The following is a 23,156-nucleotide window of genomic DNA, read 5'->3' as shown; positions in this document are numbered from 1 at the left end:
CCTCCCCTCTGGCAACTCTAAACGGAGACAGAGACAGAGATAGAGCAGAGGGATGGGAAGGGAGAGGCAGAGGGAAGAGGAGAGAGGTGAGGAGAGGGAGTCTGACAGATGACTGCACAGTTGGGACAGATCCGGAAAGGAGAGAGGAGACGATGGAGGATGCGTGTGGCGCTTGATAGGGACTCTGGCCCCTGTGAGAGTGAAAGAGACAGGAAAATGGGAAATGTGACATGTGCTTGGACCCCCAAGGCCATCAAAGAGTTTTAAGCAGGGGAGTGACCTGGTCAAATCTGTGTTTTAGAGAGACTCCATCTGGCCGCCACGTGGAAGATGAATGGCTGGATGGATGAACAGGAAAGGGAGATCCCGGGGCAGGAAGCTCTCCTGAGAGGAAGGTGAAGAGAGAAATGAGCAAGGCCAAGGGGGAGGGAGACCCATTTAAAGATCAGGAGGATGAAGAGGAAGATGAGGGGCCAGAAAAGGATGCAGGAGGAGGTGATGGAGAGGTGGGAAGAGGACCAGGAGAGGGTGCCACAAGGAGCCACGGGAGCAGGCAGCTGTGAAGAAAGCCGTCAAGTGACCAAGCGAGCTGGAGACGGAAGAGTGTCTGTCCATAGCAGTTCCGGAAGTTGAGGCCGGGGGTGAGCTGGGTGGAATGATGGGGCTGGGAAATGGAGGTCACAAGAGCAGGCAACAGCCTTGACAGGCCTGGCCAGGAGGAGACAAGAGGGTGGGTGGGCAGTGGCTGGCAGGGCATCTGGGAGGTCTGGAAGGGAGTTGTGAAATAGGGGCATGTCTATGCTGATGGGAGAATCTACAGGGAGAGGGGCTGCCCTGAAGCCTTCCCAAGAGGTGGCCACCGCCAGCAGAAGGCACAGCCTATCCCCTAGGAGGCCAGGTGGGCCCTGATGCAGGCAGAGGTGAGGTTGGCTTTTGGGTCTGGTTCAGGCCTCAAACCCAGGTCTCCTACTCCCTGGGTAGGGAAGGCAAGCAGGAAGAAATCACACAGCCCAGAAGAGGCCAGAGGGCAGGAATCTGTAAGGCTGAATACACATCTCCAAGCTTCCAGACCTAGAGAGAGGGGCTGGCTTTGGGGACAGGGCAGGGCGTACACTCCCTGGGGGACAGGATCCAGCCCTCTGCATTCCGGACCCCCAGCCCAGCCTCCAAGTTCCTGGGGTTCTGAGCCCACAGCACCCATAGGGATGAATCACTGAATCCCCGGGACGCCACGACAGTCTAACTGAGCCCTTTCCCCTTCTTCCCTTTCACACCCCAGGGAATTAGCTCTAGTGGGAGCCACTCGACTTGTGTGTGGTCTGCTTCTGAGAAAATCAGCTTCACGAGCAATTCGAGATAGCCTTGCTTCCATGAGTGTGTCCGCACACACAGATGGTACACACACAGATGGTGTGTTTCTCTGTGCACTGTGTCCTGTGGGTGTGCACTGCTTTTGGGAGCCTGGGTATTTTAAGTCTTCGCTGTATATTTGGGCTATGAAGTGTGTCTGTGGGCAATGCGTATGGAGTGTTTGTGACTGGCGTTTGCACGGGAGATATATACACTGTGTACACATCATGTATGTTCAGTGTGCACGCTTGTGGTGTGTGCATGCATAGTGGATATACAAGAGTTGAATTTGGGGGTGTGTGTCTGTGTGTGGTGGCTAGGTGACTTTTGAGGGTGTCTCTGAAATGATTGAGATGTGTGTGGACCATGTGTGTGCCTGTTTGACATGTGAGGTGGATGCATGCCTCCTGTTTTCCTGAGTTGTGGCCCTGTGTGTCCTGTGTTGTCTTTGACGGTGTATATGAAGGCTGTGTGTATGTGTGTGTGCTGCGTGTGCTGGCGGGAGAGTGTGCTTTTGCAGGTGACTGTGTCTGTGGGGGGAGCGTGTGTGTGAGGAGGGATGTCATGGAGGGAGGTGTGAGAGCCCAACACAGCAGAAGGGGCAGAGTTCCAGCCCCAACTTCACCATCTCCCAGCTGTGTGACCTGAGCTAGTTAGTGCCCCCCTCAAGCCTCAGATTCCCCCCAAGGGTCAGTACTTTATGAATTCTAGGAAGGCCCTATGGTCATGAGGAGGAAGGCCATGTGAGTAGAACAAGAAGGGACCACTGTGAACTGTACTGAAGAGGACCGTCCCAGTGAGAGCTGGGTGTGGCCAGGCTTCCGCCCAACCTCTGGGGGCTCCACCTGTCCCCTTGCAGGATGGGAATGCTGCCCCCCTCACTGCTCCTGAAGGGCAGCCACAGCTACATTTTAGGCAGGTCCTCTCCCCACACCCCTTAAGCACCAACAAGGGAAGCTCCCTGAACCACTTCACTCCTGCCCTGAACTAAACGAGCATGAAGAAAATAGAGCTGCTGCCCCCCAAAAGAAAACAACGCCTGGCCAGGAATCACAAGCACTGACACAGACTGGGTGAGCGCCACGGACTGGGTAAGCACCACAAGCAGCCACTTGACACCAACGAGCTCACTCTTCTAACAGCCCCGGTTGTCCGTCCATCTTTGCTCCACTTTAGAGATGGAATGAGTTCAGAGAGGTGAGGCCACCAGCCCAAAGTCCCACAGCAGTGGGCAGCACAGTGAGGACGGGAACCCAGGTGAGTCCCTCTCTGAAATCTGGGCTGCTTCTCTTCCTCGGTTCTGTCCTCCTCAGGTCCCTCCTCACCCCATCCAAGAGGGGGGAAAATACAACTCTACACACAGGGGATGTCATGATAAATTAAAAAAATCCTAGATTACTTGCTCTTTCAGCTAATTAATGCTCCATCATGTGACAATACAGTAGAGTATTAAGTGGGGAGGCATTGGAGCCCCGCTGTCTGGACTCATCCATACTGGCTGTGCAAACTTGAGTTAATTACCTAACCTCTCTGGGTTTCCTCATATGTCATCTGTAAGATGGAGGTAATAATTATAATAATATCTACCTCACTGAGTGTTGTAGGATTAAATGGATTACAACATGAAAGTTGCATTAGAAAGCTGCCTGGGCCAGCCCATCCCCTTCTCAACTTAAAAGTACAGAGGACTCACACTGGTCTCAGAATTTCACTCATGGTAAGAAAGATTCATAATCCCGTTAACCATAACCTTCATATTTCATCCCTTCATTTCGGCAACTCAGTGGGGAGGGGCACGTGTTGCCTCCATTTCACCACGTAAGGACCACGGAGCCTGGCCGCCCCACGCCCTCGCAGGTGCAGCGCTTTTCAAAGGGCGCCTGCGGACTGGCAGCATCAGTACCACTGCGAGGTGGCTCAAGATGCAGGTCCTGGGCCCCGCCTCAGACCTACTGAACCAGACTCTCGGGGGTAGGGCCTGGCAGTATGTCTTCACAAGCCCTCAGGGATTCTGATACCCTCTAAAGTTTGAGAGGAACTGGGCCTCCGAAAAGATTGCTCTGTGAACTGGGAGTCCCTCACGTGAGGCAAGTGAAGGAAAGCAGGGTGGCGGCTGGGGAAATCCCCCACGTGTGACCTTGTGCTCTCGGGGCCTAGAATCTGCTGTCCTTCCGGGAGTGGAAGTAGAGGAGGCAAGAAGGAGTGTCTGAAACTTCAGCAGGTGACCATTATCTGTGGGAATCGGCTGGGTACAGGCGAGCCAGTTTCTGGACGTTCTGCCAGGCCTTGGGGCTTTGACCACCTGGAGGGAGACAGGAGCCTATAGCCTGCGGGAGCCCAGCACAGTGGGGATCCCAAAGTCTGGAAGGGTTGGGAATTTGGCAAGGGACCTCCAGGGAACCCCTAGAGGCAGGGGCCCCCCACCATGGGTTGTCCTATCTGGGTCACAGCCCTTCCCCTGAAGGGCCTGGGACCCACCTCTGCCCTGGGTCCTGAGCCCACAGCGCTATGGTCCCTCTGACTCAGCCCCCGCCGAGTCATTGTCTCCCATCACTGGGTGCTCCCTCTGCCCACAGGTCCCTTCAGTCTACCACTGAGTCACAGGCTTTCATGTGAGGAAGGCCATGTCAGTCATTTTGACCCAGTCCCCATTCCATTCAGCTTTCTACAATGTCATCCTCTCAACACCCCCCTGAAGTCGACAGAATGACTGTCCCCATTTGACAGATGAGAAATCAAGGCCGCCAAGGGAGAATGACTTGCCCAAGGGCACCCAGCTCCCCTGTGGGGGCGGGGGCGGGAAGCCACCCCACAGCAGCCTCGCCTCTAATTAACGCTGCCTTCGGGGGCACTCGTGTGTGTGCAGCTATCTCACCCCCGCTCGGTTCTGTTGCTGATGTGTTCATTTGGACGTGACATTTATGACATCACAGACCCTAACCAAGGCCCATCCTGATAACCCTGGATCATCGAGAAAAGGATTCATGGGGTTTAAGCTTCAGATGGTTAAAACAGATGAAAAAGTTGTGTGGCTCAAGGGGACAAACCCTCAGGTTCCCAGCAGCCTGAGGCCTGCAGAGGGCTGTGGTTTCACGGTCCATGGAGCAGCACAGTCAAGCTGTGGAGACGCTTCTGATCCTGCCCTGCCTCTTCACCCAGTCTCGAAGTTTCTCACCTAACATCCCCCCCTCTCCCTTGGGGCCTCCGGGAGCCTCCAGACTCCTCAGCCCCAGGTCTCACTAACCAGACTCAGAGCCAAGAGCCTCCCGTGTGGTGGCCAAGGGGTACACAGCACCCGCTCCCCCCGCATTGATGGCTTCGAACGCCCAGGGAGGGGATGTCTCGTGCCCCAGCTGACAGCAGAAACCAGCCAAGCCAGTCGCTGGCCACATGCATGAGGGCCTTGGAGTCTAAGGGCTCGGTGGGAAGGGCTGCCGTGCCCCGCTCTATCAGCTGTGTGACTGTGGGCAAGTCACAGGATCCCTGAGCCTCGGTCCCTCTTCTGTAAAAGGGGGGGAACAATAGCCCCCTTTAGCCGGGTGGCTGTGAGAAGACAGTGCAAGTAAACTACCTGGCACCATGCCCGGTCCTGCAGCCCTCATTATACCCATTAAACACGTAAGCTAGTCCTCAGAAGAAAGGAAACACCACCTGTCTCTTTATCAGCGTTTGTTTCCCAAGCACCCTAGGTGGCTTTTTGGCTCACAAACTCCCTACAGCTGACACCAAGCATTTTCTCTCCTATCCTACTGTCCCTCTGGGAGGTGGCCCATAGCTGGTTTGGTCTAAACCTAGCTGCCCTAGGGAGCATGGGAGGGTGGGCAGGAGAAGAACTGGGGAACCCAGGGTTTTGCCACAGAAGGCAGGGCCCCCAAAGGGGCTGATGAGGAAACTCCCTGACTCCCTGGGGGCCCACAGAGGTGCTGGGCAGGGGCAGGGAGTGAGGAGAGCCACATCCCTGCACTGAGATCTGGTCTGGGAGTCTGCGAGTCTGGAGACCCAGGTTCAATTCCTGGCTCTCAAGCTGTGTGACTTGGGCCAGTTACTTAACCTCGCTGAGCCTCAGTTTCTTAGTCAGTAATTGAGACTAAAGACACCTGAGGCTGTCTGTGGCTATCTTTATCCTGATTTGCCACATGAGATAAAAGATTGGCCCACAGTGGGCGTTCAGTAAAAAGAGCAGCAGAAACTAAGTTGGGGGTCCAGGGTGCCATGGTCCTTCCCACCCCATTTCTACAGTTAGATGAGGCCAGCAAGGCTCACAGAGGTTTAGCGACTTGTCCGAGGTCAGATGAGATGTGCACATCATTGCCTTCCTGGGCACTCACTCCTACTTGGGACCCTTGGTTATCAGCCTGGCCTAAGAAACCCCCCCGCAGGGAGCCTTGAGCCTGTCTTCGTGCCTGGGAGGGTTTTCTCATCTCAGAATGGTAGTCCTGAAGACACAGGAAAAGATGTGTCCCCTATCTTCACTGACAGATGCATGAGGGTACAGAAGCGTTTCCGCAAAAATACCAACACAGTGAAGATGAGCCTCCCATTGATGAGCTGTCCAGGAGAACGCCCCATTGCTGGAGGGGTGCGAGCAGGCGCTAAGCAACATTGGATGGAAAGTTGGCCTTTAAAAGAAAGCCACCCTCCACATGGCTACCAGGCAAATCCAACCCTGCTCAGTTCTCACCTCTCCTCCCTCTTCATATCCAGCTCCGGCTCCCGGACTTGGCCTTTGAGTTTTCTGGACTCCATCATCCTATGTTCTCATCTGCCTCCCATCTGGTCTGGGAGCTCCACAAGGGTAGGTCCTGTATGTTTTGATTCCGGGACCTGCCAGGGAAGGGAGGTCATGTTTCCTGGGCAAGAACCACAGGCCAGGCCCCCGACCAGGTATTTACACACGTTGCTGCAATTTGGGCTTCACAACAAGCCAGAACATCAGGTGTTATTATTAGTCTCACTTTGCAGATCAGCAAACTGAGGTCAGAAAGATCAAGCAAACTGCCAAAAGTCCCACAGCAACACAAACGCTGAAGAAGTGAAAAGGTGAAGGAAGGGGCGTTGAGCACGTGGGGTTCCCGATTTCAGCCCCCAGTCCCAAGAGGCATCTGCAGCGGGTAGGCACGCTTGGTTGCCCATCTGTCTCCAACTCCTGGGGAGCCCCATCCAGGCACTGAGTGAAGTGGACCCCTGTGAACTGACTAACCACAACCGCAGCGTTTGGGGGTGTGTGGGAGGCAGGTCGCTCTCCCCCGAGCCCGCCATAGCCCCAGCCCCGCCCTACCCCAGCCCCAGCCAGAGCTCTGCGCCAGCCCAGCGGTTTCTGCCCACAGCACCTCAGAGAAGGGTGAGGTGGCGCTGGATGTGGGGGGAGCAGGTCAGGTGGGAGAGCCCAGGAATTGTCTGAGTCCAACTCAGCCATGTTCTGCCCATGCTGCAGGGCTGCTGCGAAGCACTTCCTGGACATTTGGCCCCTTGGACAAGGATCTGGAAAAGGAAGCCCACAGGGTGTGGCAGAGGCATCATTAATCGCCACAATAAAGACAGCCAGAAGTTGCCTAACACCCACTGGGTACAGGCCCCAGGCTAAGTCCGTTATTCTTAGTTTGGGCACCAACCCGAGAAGAAGCTACTATCTTTCCCATTTTACAGATGGGGAAACTGAGGTTCCATTTGACCAGATGAGGACTAAAGCGGGCGAGGTGGGGAGAGGGCATTGCGATGACCAGCTGGGCCCTCCCTCAGCATAGATCTGAGGTTCCCAGTGGCTGGGAGGGAGAGGAAGGTGTGGACACCCTTCCCAGGTCCTGTGACCTTTCCTACCTATGCCCTCATAGCAGCTCAGGTCCCTCCTTAGGAAAGCTTTCCCTGATCTCCTCCTCTGAGTTTAGGTTAGGCCCTGCCCCACCCCCACCCTGCCCTCCTAGCTGTCACAAATTGTCTTCTCTGAGCTGTCCCCATCTCCCCAGGCCTGTCCCCACAGTAAGCCAGATGGGAGAAAGGAAATGCAGCTGCCATCTATACAGAATTCAGGGAACCCAGCTTCTAAGTCTAGCTTCATCTTGATTTACCACAAAGCTTTGGGTGGTCACTTTCCCACCGGTAAAATGGGACATGCTGTACTACTGTCAGGGCTGGTGACCATCACGGAAGAGAAACATTTTGGAGGAGGAATTCTCTTCTACCCTTGGAACCAGGGCCTGAAGGACAGCTGTGACCCTCCTCTCCTAGGCTCCCCTTCCTCAGGTCCACACCCAGCAGGGCAGGGCAGGGTAGCTGTGATCTGGCAGGGCCAAGGCATCTAGAAGAGGACGTGGTTTTGGGGAAGATGCGCCTCAACCTTCCACGTAAAAGACAATAATACCACCGTGCTACTTTTTGCACAGCACTCAAAGACACCCTGACTAACATAGTGCTGGAAAAGTGTACCCAGTTTGGGCAGGGCTTAGCTTTGTGGACAGACTTGGGGGAAATCCCTGTCTCTTATATTCTGTGTGACTTTGGATAGGCTATTTAACCTCTCTGAGACTCGGTTTCCCTAAATATAAATGGGGACCTTACTAGTCCCAGACAAGTGATTTTTATTTATACTCGATGACCCCATCCATAGCTTGTTTCTCCACCTGAATTCTGGGGGGTTTGATGGGACCTTTTCACAGGGCTGCTTAAGGGCCCAGGAGATGATGAAGGAGGAAGAGTCTGGACACTAGAGCACAGTCTAGAGAGGAGAAGTGACCTGCCTGGACTCACCAGATGGGACGGCTTCGGTGTGGGGAACCCCCTCTGTGGCCACCCCAGGGCCAGCGAAGGGTCATTTCCTTCCGCGTTCAGCCCCGCCGTGTCACCTCTCCTGTTTCCCCGGCTAAGTGCGGCGGCGACAGCGGGGGAAATCGGGGCCAGGCCGGATTTCCTCTGCGGACCCGCGGCTGCTAGAGCCACCCGCCGCCCTGGACCCCACGGGGCCACGAACTGCACGTGCGGCGGCCCGGGGCGGCCTGGCTGGCACAGCGCTTCCTTAGCGACCCCTCTCCATCCCCGCCCTTTCATCCCGCCCACTTCGACCCGCCCCTTCCCAGTCTGGGTTTCAGCGTCAAGAAAAAGCTTCACCCCCTCGCGGGTTCCGGATAAACCGAGTCACACGGGGGCGTGCCGGCCCGGCGCTAGGACCCCGCGGCTGGGCCGAGGGGGGGGGCGTGGTGGGGCGGGTCGGCGGGAGAGGTATTTAAATTGGAGGCCGAGCTGCCCTCTCGCGGGTCCGGTTCCCGTGGGGCGGTGGAGCGGCCGTGCGCCTCCTCGGGCCGTGACCCCGGGGTCTGGCGCGGGGTGGGACGGGGAGGGCAGGTTTGCGCAAAATGTGCCGGGGCTGCCCGGGAGAGGAGCGGCGGCCGCGCTGAGCCAGGTAGGAGCCGCCCAGCGGGCGAGGCTGGCCGGCCCCCTCGGGGAACCGGCGGTCCCGCGCCCCTCTCGAGCACCCGGCGCGGAGCTGGGCTGGGACTAGTCCATCGAGACGCGGAACTTCAACAGTCCCCTCCCGCCACCGCCCCCTGCTTTGCGCGTGGAGCCAGGGTTGACTCCAGAAGTCTCCAAGGCTCCTTGCTCAGCGGATCTTTTCCGCGAAGGGCGAGGCAGGCGTTCCCATTTGACAGATGGGAAAACAAGCGCTAAAAGGCCAGCACTTGAGCAGGGAACACACAGCTAGTCAAGGGCAATTCGGGATTTGAATCTGGTCTGCTACTGCCCTCTGACCCTGGCCGGGCGTGAGTCTTCCCATCCCACCGCACCAGATAGCCTGCCCATCTCTAGGGGCGGGGATGGGGGGGGGGGTGGCACCCACCTCCCTCCAAGGAGCTCCGCAGCCAGCCTTCTTCATGGGTGGTAAGACGTGAGGGACCCCCACCCCCACCCTCAGCTGCCTGAAATTCCGCCATCACAGCCACATTCCTTTGGGTTAAGGTCTAATTCCCCCGTGGGATGCACATGTCTCCAGAATGGGACTTGCCCTTAGTGATTCACTGCTGGCTGGGAACGTCCACAGCAGCTCTCCCAGGACCCCGCTCTGCCAGTGATCCAGGCTGAGAGGAGGGAGAGGAGCACCCTAGAGCCCAGCACTGTGAGCCTGTCTGCTGGGGTTGGGGGTTGGTTGGAGGGGGTTAGAGAGGGAGATCTTGGCCTGGTGTTGTGGAAACATTTGCTTTGGAGGCAGACAGGCTGGATTCTGATCCTGATTCTGCCATTTACTGCCTGTGTGACTTTGAGTAAGTCACCTCTCTGAGCCTTATTTTCCTCATGGACAAACTCTATAGGGGGCCGGCAGCTCAGCACGTGCTGGAGAAAACACAGCATTTGGGTCATACAGACCTGGGGCTAAATCCCAAAACACTTATGAGCTGGGTAACTATGGGGTAAGTCACTTCACCTTTCTGAGCCTCAGTGTTCTCATCTGTGCAATGGAAATTATAGTAACTTCTTCACTGGCTTGTTGTGAGAATTAAATGAAATGATATAGGTCAAGTGCTTAGAAGAGTATCTAACATCCTTAAACACTAGGGGTGGGCTTATTATGGTAGTAGGTGTTGCCCTCTGCCCCATTTCTCTCTCTCTCTCTCTCTCTCTCTCTCTCTCTCTCTCTCTCCCCCTCTCTCCCTCTCCCCCCACATTGTGTGCATGCACACACGCACACACACGGATATTCTTTGGCACTTCTCCCCCCAGTCAGTGCCCTAAGATGTCTCCTGCGTCCTCTTGCCTAGGCCACTTGTCTGCTGGCCTGGGGCCTCCCTCTTCAGCACTCCTTACCTCGCCTGGGCTGCTCAGCCCTGTGGGTTTGTCCCAGCTGGGAAAGACAATATGTGTCTAGGGTGCCTTCACAGCCATTCTCAGCTTGGTCATCACAACCATTGGGGTCAAACAGTGGCAAAACAGGAACCAGGCTGCTTGCCCTACAGATGGGACACTGAGACCCTGAAAGCTTAAGGGACTTGCCCCAGGGAGCAGGGCTGGTGGGCAGTAGAGTCTGGATGGGAGCCTGGGTCTCAATTATCCCAATCGTCCCTCTTGAGAGCGAGTAACCCTCAAATTCTCCACACTGTGTCTAGGGCACTGCTCAAGGGTGTCCACTGCCGAGGGGCCCCTTTCTGTTAGATGGCAGGGTGGAGTTCCACGTGCTGCAGGGAGGGGCCCTCCTGGAGGCTCAGATGCTCACCTCAGGGATAGAGTGGAATTTGGCAGGCAGGGGAGGGGGAAACGAGTGCCCCTTTGGGCAGCAGTGCCCTCAGGTTCAGAACTAATCCAGGTCCTTCCTTATCCTCACCTCACACTCACCACTCAGCCCTTTGCCGTGGACTGCTACTCCTCACTTTGCTGTTTGTTCAGTAGACTTTTAGTGAGCACCGCTTAATAGATCCCTGTTCTCATAGAATAAGAAATAAACGATCGGGAAATGATCAATGAGAGGAAAACAATAAAACACGTGCAGATCTGGGCAAGAGCATTCCAGGTGGAGGGAGCAGCAAGGGCAAAGGCCCTGAGGCAAGAATGCACTTGCTGTGTTTGAGGGATGGTGAGAAAGCTAGAATTTGGTGAGGGAAGAGCACATGGTAGATGGCGTCAGAGAGGAGATTGTATAAGCTTTGATTTTATGGGAGGTTTGCAAGCAGTGAGATTCATGATCTGATGCATGATTTAAAGACATCACTCATGCTGCCATGCTTAGGACGGACTAAAAGAGGTCAGGTTGTTGCTGGGGTCGAGGCCCAGGGTCGTGGTGGTGCCTCAGTCTGTGGCAGTGATGGAGGAGGGAGGTAGGCAGATCCAGGGTCTGTGTTTTAGGGAAAGCAGACAGAACCCGCTGATGGGGGGAAGGAGTGTGGCAGGGAGGTGAAGGGAGAGTCCAGGAGAAAAACTGCTCTCACCAGCGTCACCATGTCACCGAGGCGCCTCATGTCAATTCTCAGCACCTTCCCCAGCCTGCACAGTGTAAGATGGTTCCCAGAGGAGAGTGAGGCCCCTCTGCCCTGGGGGCACTTCCCATGGTGGTGGTGGTGCAGGGCGGGGGGGTGGTAAAGGGGAGGGAACCACGGAGTGATGAAGTGCTCGGTGCCAATATATAGCCCAGACTTGGGAAACCAGAGAAGGCTTCTTGGAGGAGGTGACATCTAGGCTGAGAACCAAAGGATGAGGAGGTATTCAGCACAAGATAGGGGAGGAAGTGAGGGTTTGGGGCAGTGAAAAGATGCTCAGAGAACTGAAGGAAATATGAGGCTTCCAGAACACAGAGTGGGAGAAGGGACAGTGAGAAATGAAGCTGGAGAGAAGAGCTGGCTGGGCAGGGAGCACTCCCCAAGGGCCTCGAAGCCCCGCTGAGGGGTTTCCACTCAGTTCTGAGTACACTAGCATTCAAAAGGGTGGTGATGTTCTGCTTTTTAAACAGCAGAACAAAATTTCCTGTGAAAACCCAACCTGTAATGCAGGTGAGAGGAGGACATCTGTGGGGCAGGGGGTCCATGGCCCCGGGGGAACCCAGGGAACAGGGCTTAAAAGACACGGCTCGGCTCGGGCCTTTGCCTGTTTGAACCAGAAAGGACCTCAGAGCACCCACCTTCATTTAAAATTCATAGCAAGGATGTTTATGGGTTCTAACAGTAAAGACTCAGCCATAAAGGTTCTATAAATGCCCCTTCCAAAACATCCCTCAGAGTCACAATTCAGCACTTATTTATTGATCACCTGCAGGATACCTTATAGTGTAGAGGTTAAGGGCACAGACCCAGGAGCCCGACTTCCTGGGCCTGCCACTTGTTAGCTGTGTGACCTTGGGCACGTTGCTTAATTTCTCTGAGCCTCAGTTTTCCTGTATGCACAGTAGGAATGGTGATCATGGAACCAAGTCGTTGAATTATTGGAAAGATTAAATGAGTTCATACATGTAAAGTGTCAAGAAGAGTGCCTGGTGCATAATGAGGGCTCTGTAAGTGGCATAGAATATGTCTCATTTGATCTTTAACAAAACTTCAAGGTTGGCATTAGCCTCAGAAGAGGAAACTGAGGCTCAGAGAGGTGAAGTGACTTGTACAAAGTCACACAGCAGGTAAGTGGAGGAGACAGAGGGAGCAGTCTGGTGTGGGTGACTGGGTCCAGTGCTCTTGGAGGGCATTATGTGTCTCTCCTTGTTAATGTTTTGTATGTATTATGGTCTCTTCTGTGCCTTTATTTGTGTCCCCAGTTCCCAGGACAGAACCAGACAAGAGGAGGCATTCAGTAAAGGTGTGAGTGAATGAATGAATGAATGAATGAAATTGATGGATTGAGCTGTGTATTCCTAGTACTTGGCCCAGGTTCTCAGTGAATGAGCCCCTAGCAGCACTGGGATGTGACCCTCCTGAGGGCTTTGTGGTCCCCCTCAACCTCAGCCCCACTGCTCATAGAGAGAAGGGCTGGCCCAGCATGCCTGGGTGTCCCACTGTGTGGGCGGTGGCTTCAGTGAAAGTTAAGGGCCTGGCAGCCTGTTCCTGGGGAAGTCCACAGCCCGCAGTGCTGGGGGCAGGGCAGGCCTCCTGGCGGGGCTTCCTGTCAAGGCTCCAGGCCCAACCTTCAAACAATGGCAGGGACTCGACAACCAGAAAATCAAAAGAGAAAGGGCAAAATAAAGGTCTGCGGGTGGGGGGATTGAGGAATACCGTTTGGGGCTTGAAGAGCTAGGATGGGGGGACCTGCTTGTGGCCTGGGTGGAACTGGAGTCAGAGGCCGAGCTCCCCACCTCACCCCACCCCAGCCCTGAGCTTGGCCAGGGCAGCCCTTAGGGTCCCTCTCCCTCCTGCTCACCTCCTCCAGGCTGTCTTCCAGGTAGGGTCTTTCGAAACCCAAATCTGACCATGTCTCACCCACTGCTTAAAAACTCTTGTCCAGGCTAATGGCCTAGCTCCTTGGCCTGGCACTGAAGGCCCTTTGTGATGGGCTGCAGCCCTTTTTCCCATCTCCTTCACAAGGTGCCCTATTCACAGCACCTTTGGTCCAGCTACAGCTGCGGTCTGGGGTTCCCTGAGGGCAGGTACAGACAGGAAGGAGCGGTGGGAAGGAGCCTGTGGTCTTACAGCCTTCCCCTTTCCTCCTGCCCTGTGCAGAGCCATGAGCCACCGGATCCTGCTGCTTCTGGCCGTGCTGACCCTGGGCCTGGCTACCTCCCAACACCGAGACAAGGTGCCCTGTAAGAAGGTAAGAAGCTCTGCCTAGGCAGGGAGAACTCCCTGTCTCCCCCTATCCCCTGCCCGGGGGTGTCCTACTGCCCCAGACCCAGAAGCCAGAGGCTAGAGGGGTCAGAAAAGGAAGGGGAATGCACTTAACGCCTTTAAACCTTGCATTTAATGAGCACCTACTAGAATGCTTAAATGCCTTGTTTACTGTTAATCCTGCTGGGTAAGTACCATTATTCCAATTTTATAGAGTTGGAAACTGAGGCTTGGAGAAGTTAGGTAACTTGTCCAAGGTCATTCAACTAGGGCCAATATTGGACTCTATCCCTTCAAGCTGCCCCCAAAGGGCAGTGGGTCTAGCTGGCTGACGAGGCATAGGTATATGTGTGGGGAATTTGGAGTGGGCATCTGGGAAAGGCTCTTCTGTACTAGGCCCCTTCGGGGGACGAATCCCCTTTCCTAACTGGGCTCCTTAACTCGAGCCCATCTGCCACATCTCTGCTGTGATGCCTCTCACTTATTAGTGCCGGGGTCAAATGCTGCCTTCTCCAGGAAGCTTCCCCTGACCCCTTCCAGGCCGACCTGGTTCTGTTTGACCCCTTTTGGGGCCCCCACAGCCCTAAGCTTCCTTCCGTCTCAATATTGAGCGCATAGGGTAGTTGCTGAATGGTCCACACCTGTCTCAGCTACCAGACCAAGAGCTTCTCAAGGGCAGCGACCAGGTTTGATTCACTTTGTTCCATTTTTCTGCCAGGAGTCAGGGAGACTAGCCCTGAGGTTACTGTGACCCTGTGGGGTACAGAGAAAAGGAACCCTCTATGTCCACTCGTAAGGCTGGGCAATCATTGAAGTCAAGACCAGAGCTTGTGCTGGGGAAGGGACTGGCCCTCCAGTGGCCCCACCTGGCACAAGATGGGCAGCTGCTCTTGGAGGCTGGATGAGATGGCAGCCAGGGCCCTGCACCCCTTCCCTGGGGTTTGCAGTGTCCTGCTGTTGCCACCTCACTTCTTACTCCTTGGAGCCCTTCTGGGATTCCCAGCACCCAGAATAACAGGCAGAGAAGGCCTCAGACGTCACCAGATGCAGCCCCACATCCACCTGGGGCAAAAGACTCAGAGAGATAAAGGGTCTGGGCCACCCAACAGGCAGAGGGGAACTGGGTGGGCTTTGGATTTGGGGCAAATGAGGTAACAGGCAGGAAAGCAATTTCTGAACTCCCATGGAAGCGGTTTTGATGCTTTTCAAAAGAGTAAAAATGAATTGCCACGTGCTGAGGGCTAACAAGGGGCCTGCTCCACGCTAAGGGCTTTCTCTCATTTTATGAGAGAAAACTCTTCTTTTCAGCCAAGGAAGCCAAGGCTGGGAGAAGAGATGTGACCCACAAGGTCATACTGATAGGAGGTAACAGAGCCAAGATTCGAACCCATCTCTCCCGAGCTCATGCTGTCCACTGCCGGGTAACTCTCCCTACCCTGCTTCCCTTCTATGTGCAGGTGGTAAAATGGTGATGAGTGACACCCTCTTCCCTCTAAAAAAAAAAAAAAAAGCTGGACAGTGGAGTCCTGGCACACCAGAGAGTAGACAGGGGGTCATCGGGGAAGCTCTGAACTTGATTAAGGGCTGATGCCCCCGAGACCCCTCCCCAAATAAGTCACTCAGCTTGGAGCTCAGGGAGTGGTGGGTACCCGACAAATGGGGTTCTGAGAGCTGCCCACGCCTTCAAGCTCCTTCCTAGACTGGACTGGAGAGCTGGGCAGCCCTGCCTTGTGCCTTGTAGCAGTCCCTCTGGGCCTCTGTGACAGGGGTCCTGGGCACTGGGCAGAAAGCAGGATTAGGTGCTGGACTTGGCCAGCTTGTGTCCCGGCTCAGCTCTCAGGAGCTGGTACCCCAGGGAGCCTTTGAGTATTGCCTCTGGGGTGAAATGGGGTGTGGGCTTGCAGGTGGGTTAAGCCCCATCCCCCAACACACACTGTGTTTGTGTTCATTTGCTGTTTCTTCTTTAATCAGGATGGTTTGCGGAGCTGAGGATACGGATAGGGAGGCTGTGCCCAGTGGCCCCAGCTGGCAGAGACGGTTGTGAGGGAGGAAGGGGCACGGAGCCAAGCAGGTCTGGCAGGGTGGCCGGGGTGGGATTCCAGTTTGCATGGGTGCCCAACTGCAGGGGTGTCCTCGGGCCTCTGAGTAGGGCAGTACCGTGGAGCTGGAAGCCGCATGGAGCTGGAAGAGTCGCACTGCCTGATGGAGGGCAGTCCGTTCCTCTCCCCCCACCCGCCCCCCGCTTCACCTTGAAGCTCTTGGGAGGAAGCTGAGAGCTGGGCCAGGCGGGGAACACCCAGGCTGGTGTTCCTGCCCTGTCGGCTCAGCCACTGACTCGCTGTGACCTCGTGCAGGTCACTGCCATCTTTAGGCTCAGTCTCCCCATCTGGGAAGTGGGTGGGCTGGACCCTTTTTGCTCTAACGGTCTTTGGCTCTAGTCTGAATATATTCATCATCTCTTTTCTTTTCCTTTCAGAAAGGTGATTCAGTTAATCCCTCAGACTTTTACTAAGCTGATGATGCCTGTGACTCTTTCATTCACTGAAAAATATACTGAGCACTTTCTATGGCCCAGGTCCACAGTAGTCACTCAGTCAAACCCTGTTTGCCCTGAATTTACTGTCTAGCAGGTCTGCACACAAACAGTCACAATTCAGGGGGCCAAAGCTATGAGAGAGGAAGCACAGGGGCTGTGAGAGCCCAGAGGAGGCCCCGACCTGCCCGGCAGTCAGGGAAGGCTTCCAGGTGGAGGAGACCTTGGAGCTCAGCACACAGAGTTCACCATGCTGATCTGGTTGGGAAGAACATAACCAGCACAGGGAACAGCAAGGAGGAGGCCCAGAGGTGGGTGTGGGAGGGCACAGTGGGCAGTGGGCAGGTGTGGGCTGGGCTGGAGTGGGTTGGGAGGAAAGGGGACAGGTCAGCAGGGGCCACAGACAGCCCTGAACTCTGCTGAGGGTGCTGGACTTTGCCCGGAAGGGGTTTAAGCCGAGGGCAGCCCGGTCAGAGTGGAGTTTTTGAACAGTTGCCATGCATTTGGCTGGCGGAAAGGGGTCAGTGGAGACAGAGAGGCCAGGGCGGAGTGGGCCTGAGCTTGGTGGTTATGGAAGCCAGAGCCTTCACTGGGAAAGGCTGGGGTTCCTGGTGTGTGGGAAAAGACGGAGGGAGATTGCATCTCCATGGAAAGAATTCTGACCCCTGAAGGCACATGTGATGGAGGGACAAAAGTGGGGTCTTTCGTTGTTAAGAGACTGGGGTTCAAAAGCCAGCTCTGTTCCTCACCAGCTGGATGATTCTGGGGCCTCCCTTCCCCTCTCTAACCTTGGGTTTCTTAAAGAGGGGTGCTCAGATTTGATGGGCAGGCTATTGTGAAGATCCAGTGAGACCAGGGGTCTGAAAATGCGAAATAAAATATAAAATGCTGAATGGGTGCTGGGGAAGGATGAGTTACATTCTGGATAAGAAACCAGAGTGGTAATGTGACACAGCAAAATCAGTCTTGTCATCAAAGAATGTGGGTTGAGACTCTGGTCATCTTTTCCTGCCCCCTACCCCATCTCCAGGGGCCCATCTGGACTGGACCATGCAAAGTGAAGCCACTGGTGGGGGTGGGGGCAGCAGCAGAACGAGGTCATCTGGTGAGTGTCAGCAAGGAAGGCAGGCTCTGGGACCCGAGCTCTGCCCCGTGGAGTGAGGGCTTGAGTGAGATCTGAGGGCGAGAGACCAAAATTAACACCGATGACAGGAGTGCAAATAGCATTTTCCCCTTTTGGAAACATTTCTCCCAAAGTGGTTTCTAGTAGAACATCAGCTGGGTAAATTTAACTCTCTGGGTCCATGGAAGGAAACTGGGATGTGGAACCAGAAGGCCTGGGTCCCAGCTGGCCCCGCTCCTCACTGGCTCTGGGGCACTCTAGGTGATACATGGCTTAGTATCCTCTAAAATGGGGTAATAATCAGTATAGAGTATTTTGTTAGTGCATTTGTCCTTCTATCTGTCTATCATCTCTCTGTCTGTCTACCAATCAAAGCTTCCTTGAGTCCCTCCCTGATGCCAGCACCACCGTACTGGGTACTGGAGACAGGGAGCAGAGTAGGGGTCATGCAGACATGGGGTGATTAGGCTGGGGGGGAGGACGGCGAGCACGCTGGGAGGACAGAGGAGAGGCCTGGCCAGGCCTGGTGGCGGCTCCAGTCATACTTCCTAGAGGCACGTGTCTGGTTGCCCCTCCTACAGCACCCACTAATGCCCGCTGCTCTCCCTGCCCTCCGCCTCCCCAGGTGGACAAGGAAGTCTTGTGCCGGGGCCTTGGCCTACTCCAGGTCCCCTCGGTGCTCCCACGGGACATTGAGGTCCTCGACCTGTCTGGGAACCAGCTGCGGAGCATCCTGGCCTCGCCCCTGGGCTTCTACACAGCGCTTCTTCACCTGGACCTGAGCGCCAACGAGATTAGCTTCCTCCAGCCAGGGGTCTTCCAGGCCCTGCCCCACCTGGAGCACCTCAACCTGGCCCACAACCGCCTGGCGGTGGGCACGGCGCTGAGCACTGGGGGTCTGGGTCCCCTGCCACACCTGACGTCCCTGGACCTGTCTGGCAACAGCCTGTACAGTGGCCTGGCGGAGCGGCTGCTGGCGGAGGCGCCCGCCCTGCGCAGCCTCTCGCTGGCGGAGAACAGCCTGACGCGCCTGGGCCGCCACACCTTCTGGGGCACGCCCGCGCTCGAGCGGCTGGACCTTCACAGCAACGTGCTGATGGACATCGAGGACGGAGCCTTCGAGGCCCTGCCCCACCTGGCACACCTCAACCTCTCCAGGAACTCCCTCACCTGCATCTCCGACTTCAGCCTCCAGCAGCTGCGGGTCCTAGACCTGAGCTGCAACAGTATTGAGGCCTTTCAGACAGCCCCGGAGCCCCGGGCCCAGTATCAGCTCGCCTGGCTCGACCTGCGGGAGAACAAACTGCTCCACTTCCCTGACCTGGCCGCACTTCCGAGACTCATTTACCTGAACGTGTCTAACAACCTCATCCGCCTCCCTGCGGGGCCGCCCCAGGGCGGCGAGGGCCTTCACGCGCCTTCCGAGGGCTGGTCCGCCTTGCCCTTCTCTAACCCCGGCCGCAACGCCAGCACCCAGCCGCAGTCTCAGCTCTTGAATCTGGATCTGAGCTACAATGAGATTGAGCTCGTCCCCGAGGGCTTTCTTGAGCACCTGACTTCCCTGCGCTTCCTGAACCTCAGCCGGAACTGCTTGCGGGCCTTTGAGGCCCGGCGCGTGGGCTCCCTGCCTTGCCTCGCACTCCTGGACATGAGCCACAATGCGCTGGAGACGCTGGAGCTGGGTGCCAGGGCCCTGGGGTCTCTGCAGACGCTGCTCCTACAGGACAACGCCCTGCGGGACCTGCCCCCGTACACCTTCGCTGGCCTGGCCAGCCTGCAGAGGCTCAACCTGCAGGGGAACCGGGTCAGCCCCTGCGGGGGCCCAGGTGAGCCTGGACCCGCAGGCTGTGTGGCCTTCTCTGGCGTCTCCTCCCTCCGCGTCCTGAACCTGGCGGACAATGAGATGGAGACGCTCCGGGCAGGTGCCTTCCTCCACACTCCGCTGACTGAGCTGGACCTCTCCGCCAACCCTGGGCTGGATGTGGCCACAGGGGCCTTGGCGGGCCTGGAGGGCTCCCTGGAGGTGCTGGCCTTGCAGGGCAACGGGCTGGCCGTCCTGCAGGTGGACCTGCCCTGCTTCAGCTGCCTCAAGCGGCTCAATCTGGCAGAGAACCGCCTGAGCCGCCTGCCTACCTGGACGCAGGCTGTGTCCTTGGAGGTGCTGGACCTAAGGAACAACAGCTTCAGCCTCCTGCCGGGCAGTGCCATGGGCGGCCTGGAGACCAGCCTGCGGCGCCTCTACCTGCAGGGGAACCCCCTCAGCTGCTGCGGCAACGGCTGGCTGGCGGCCCAGCTGCACCAGGGCCGTGTGGACGTGGACGCCACCCAGGACCTGATCTGCCGCTTCGGCTCCCAGGAGGAGGTGTCCCTGAGTCACGTGCGTCCTGAGGACTGTGAGAAGGGGGGGCTCAAGAACGCCAACCTCATCATCATCCTCGCCTCCGCCCTGGTGTGTGCCGCCCTTCTCGCCACGCTGGCCACCTGCTGCTGTGTCCGCCGACAGAAGTTCAACCAACAGTACAAAGCCTAGAGAGGCTGGGGGCTACAGACCAGCTCTGTCGGGGGACCCTGCCAGGTCAGCGGGGGAGCCAGAGGCACGAAGAAGGGTGGGGACTGACCCAAGATTACCCAGTGAGCCAGGATCCAAGAACCCTGGTCTCTCAGTCCCAGCCCAGGGCTCCTTTCCCTGTATCCTGCTGCATCAGTAGTGACTCACTTCACAGGGCACACGTGTGGTCCAGCTGCGGAAGCTGGAAGATGGGCAGCTTGCAGGAGTGACAGAGTGTAAGGATGACCCATCGGATCAACACATCTTCACCAGGCGCCTGTTTTGTGCCACACCCTGCCCTGGGCACTGGGGACGCCAGGGAATGAGACACATCCCTGCCCTCAGCATCGCCCAGTCTGGGTGGGGAGGTGGTTGCAGTGACCACACAGAGTGTGGAAGCCAGGGCTCCAAAGCTCTGCAGCCCCAGCTGGCTGAGTGTGGATGGTCCTGCCCCTGCTGGGCCAGGGTAAGAGAGAGGCAATGCCGACCAAGAGGATTTGTCTGAGAGGTGTCCAAGCAGACTGTTCGTCACATCTTCTGATAATGACTTCCAGCTTCCCTGGAACATAAAATGCTTGTGACCGGAAGTGAGCTGGAGCCACTTGAGTAAGGCTTGGATCCAGTGCTATTAGGCGGGCTGCGGCAGCTCCAGCAGGGCCTGGTTAAGAGGTGGTCTCCCTGGGCTCCAGCCCAGCACTGGACCATTCCGTTTCCTGCTCCGGGCAGGCTCTTTCCCTACCTGGCACTCTCGTGTTGCACACACCGGCCAAGATACTGCCCTAGCCCCCCTACTCCCTGCCCAGGCCCCCTGCTCCATCCCAGTCTCACCCTGGCTGGTGAGCCAGGAGTAAGAACCTTAGGTATCTGTTTCTGTTTTGCACCACACTTGGCAGTGGTGACAAACCCAAGCCTGCACCTGCCTCTTTATGACAACCCTCTGAGGTTGGTATTTTATCCCATTTTACAAGAGGCTCCAAAAGTCTCCCTCCAGGGACCTCCAGCTAAGAAATGCCAGAACTGAGCTCCAGACTCACATCCTCCTGAGTCCAGAGCCTGAGCTTGGCCACTGCAGGGGCTGCAGGCTGTTAGGCGGACAGGAACAAGGCCCGGGAGCGTCCTGTGCCGTGCACACCCACCCGCTCCTCTCCCTCCTCTCTCCCAGGCGGGCAGAGAGAAGATGGGCAGCCACAGGCCCTCTCCTCCTTCTGTGCCTCATTTTCCCTTCTTCCCTCATTTGCAGACTAGGCGGGCTCTCCTTTTTCTCTTCTTGCTCTTGCGTACCCTCCTTCCCTCTCCCTCCTTTGAGCATAGCCTGGACTTTGAAACCATTGAGTCCAACCTCCCTGTTGCACAGATAGGGAGGCTAAGACTGAGGAAGAGAATGGGACTTGCTCAGAGCTGCACAGGTCAGTGGCAGAGCCTGTGAAACAAGGTGGATTCAGACCTTATTGAGGGGGTGTGGGGGGGGTGCTTGGTGGTTGGACTTGAATGGTTTCCTTCTCTCTCAGCTGTCACATCACAAGGTGATGCTGGCTCCAAACTCTCTTACTAGTCCTCATCATGCAGGGACTTTTTTTTCCCCTAGAAAAATGGATAGAAAAATCCCATCCAGGGGCTTCCCTGGTGGCTCAGTGGTTGAGAGTCAGCCTGCCAATGCAGGGGACGGGGGTTCGTGCCCCGGTCCGGGAGGATCCCACATGCCGCGGAGCGGCTGGGCCCGTGGGCCATGGCTGCTGAGCCTGCGCGTCCAGAGCCTGTGCTCCGCAACGGGAGCGGCCACAACAGCGAGAGGCCTGCGTACCGAAAAAAAAAAAAAAAAAAAAATCCCATCCACATATAACCCCCTGTTTCTCATACCCATGAAATCGTGGGCCATCTGGGAAGAAAGGAAGCCCTGGGATTAACCCTGGGACCCTGTGTCATTGTCTTCACCCTCTTACCTGTGCTTGGCCCGCACTCAGGCTCACGATGGTGCTCGGTAAAGTGTGAGACGATGAAAATGCCCCTCTCTCCACCCCATTTTACAGATGAGAAAACTGAGGCCCAGAGCGGGTCGAGGACTCAGGGAGTCAACGGCAGAGCCGGGGCTAGAGCCTGGTGGCGAGTGGGGCAGCCGGTGGGTCCAGTTCTGTTTGGGATCATGACCACAGGTGCTCACTGCAGACACCCTTCCTCAGGCCTGGAGGGCAAGGTGTGGGCCCCTCCGTGCCTGACCTTTGAGAACACTACACAATGCTGCTCTCACTCCCCAGGACCCAGGCGACAACCCAGGCCTCGGGGCCAGCCCTTCGTGTAACCCACGTGAATGTATTAAAAAATGATTTTGGAGAAACAGTGCAGCCTGCCGGCCTCCTCCTTGCTGCGGGTAATCATTGCGTCCACTTGAACCCTGCCCTCCTCTACTTCCCTTCCAGCCGTTGAAGCCTCATGGCAAACCCCTGGGGAGACAGGCTGAGGACCGCTGGGTGGGAGACTGAGGCTCTGGGTCATCATCATCCTGGACCTGGGTGCCTCAGCCTCCATCGTGTCCCTGCCACACCTCTGTCCCCTCACACTCAGCAAACCCCACCCCCCCCACCACTGAGAAAAGTGACTTCCAGCAGGAGCCGCTGAGCACCTTTCCCTCCTCTGCAGCTCCATTTTCTCTCTTTCCTCTCCGTCAGCCTTTCCTCTCTGTTTGCTTCTTCCTCTCAGACTTCAGCTGTGCTCAAGTCTTGCCCATCTTACGAGCAGTAAGGAGACCCTTAAGCCACTTTCCCCTTTCATTTCCCTGCTTCATGGGTAAACTTCTAGGGAAAGTAGCTTCCTCTCCCTCCCCTCCATCCTAACCCGTCCCAGGCCGCCTCCAGCAGTCCCCCTCCCCCCCCCAGCTGAGGTCACCAAGCTGCGGGGCCCCTCACCTCTATCCCCCCATCGCCCACACCTCCCCCTCGGCACACTCTCCCGACACCTAGGACCCTAGGTGCCCTCCTCTCAGGCTCCACTTCACGCTCGTCATCAGAATGGCGATCAGCAGGATGCTTCTCTCAGGAGTGCCATCACCCTCACTGACGCAGCCACCCCATCGCTGTGACAATGCCCACATCTCTGTCTCCAGCCCCAGCCCCTCCTGAGCGTCCAGCCCCGATACCCTGACACCCAGAGGCCTCCCCGGCTACAGAGTTAAAGGTCTCCCAGGGGCTGGAGGATTGAGAGTGAGCGGCCAGGCTGCAGTTCAAGGTTGAACTTGGAAGAACCAAGAGGGGCCAGAAGAAGAGCATGCGTGGTTCTTAGAAGGGGGTTGGAGGGTGAGGGTGTGGGCTGTGGACTCTGGGGGAGGGGACAAGAGCCACCTCACCTGGGGTGGGGGTGGGAGTCAGGCAACAGGCTGAGGCAGAGTCTAGA

At 56.6% G+C, this 23,156-nt stretch overlaps 1 protein-coding gene across 1 annotated transcript; it reads left to right on the top strand.

The window, feature by feature from the left end:
• Window positions 1-8,558: 8,558 nt before the first annotated feature.
• LRRC32 (leucine rich repeat containing 32) lies at window positions 8,559-22,624 on the top strand. The gene is made up of 3 exons (XM_030761142.2): window positions 8,559-12,606; window positions 13,464-13,554; window positions 17,850-22,624. The coding sequence occupies exons 2-3, from the start codon at window positions 13,468-13,470 to the stop codon at window positions 19,752-19,754; spliced, it is 1,992 nt and encodes a 663-aa protein (XP_030617002.1). The 5' UTR covers window positions 8,559-12,606; window positions 13,464-13,467; the 3' UTR covers window positions 19,755-22,624.
• The last annotated feature ends 532 nt before the right edge of the window (window positions 22,625-23,156 follow it).

Source organism: Delphinapterus leucas, chromosome 7 (assembly GCF_059928025.1).
Source record: "Delphinapterus leucas isolate spDelLeu-1000000601 "Yukka" chromosome 7, BTC_Dleu_Yukka2, whole genome shotgun sequence".
NCBI lineage: Eukaryota > Metazoa > Chordata > Mammalia > Artiodactyla > Monodontidae > Delphinapterus > Delphinapterus leucas.
This window is presented reverse-complemented; position numbering and strand designations above follow the sequence as displayed.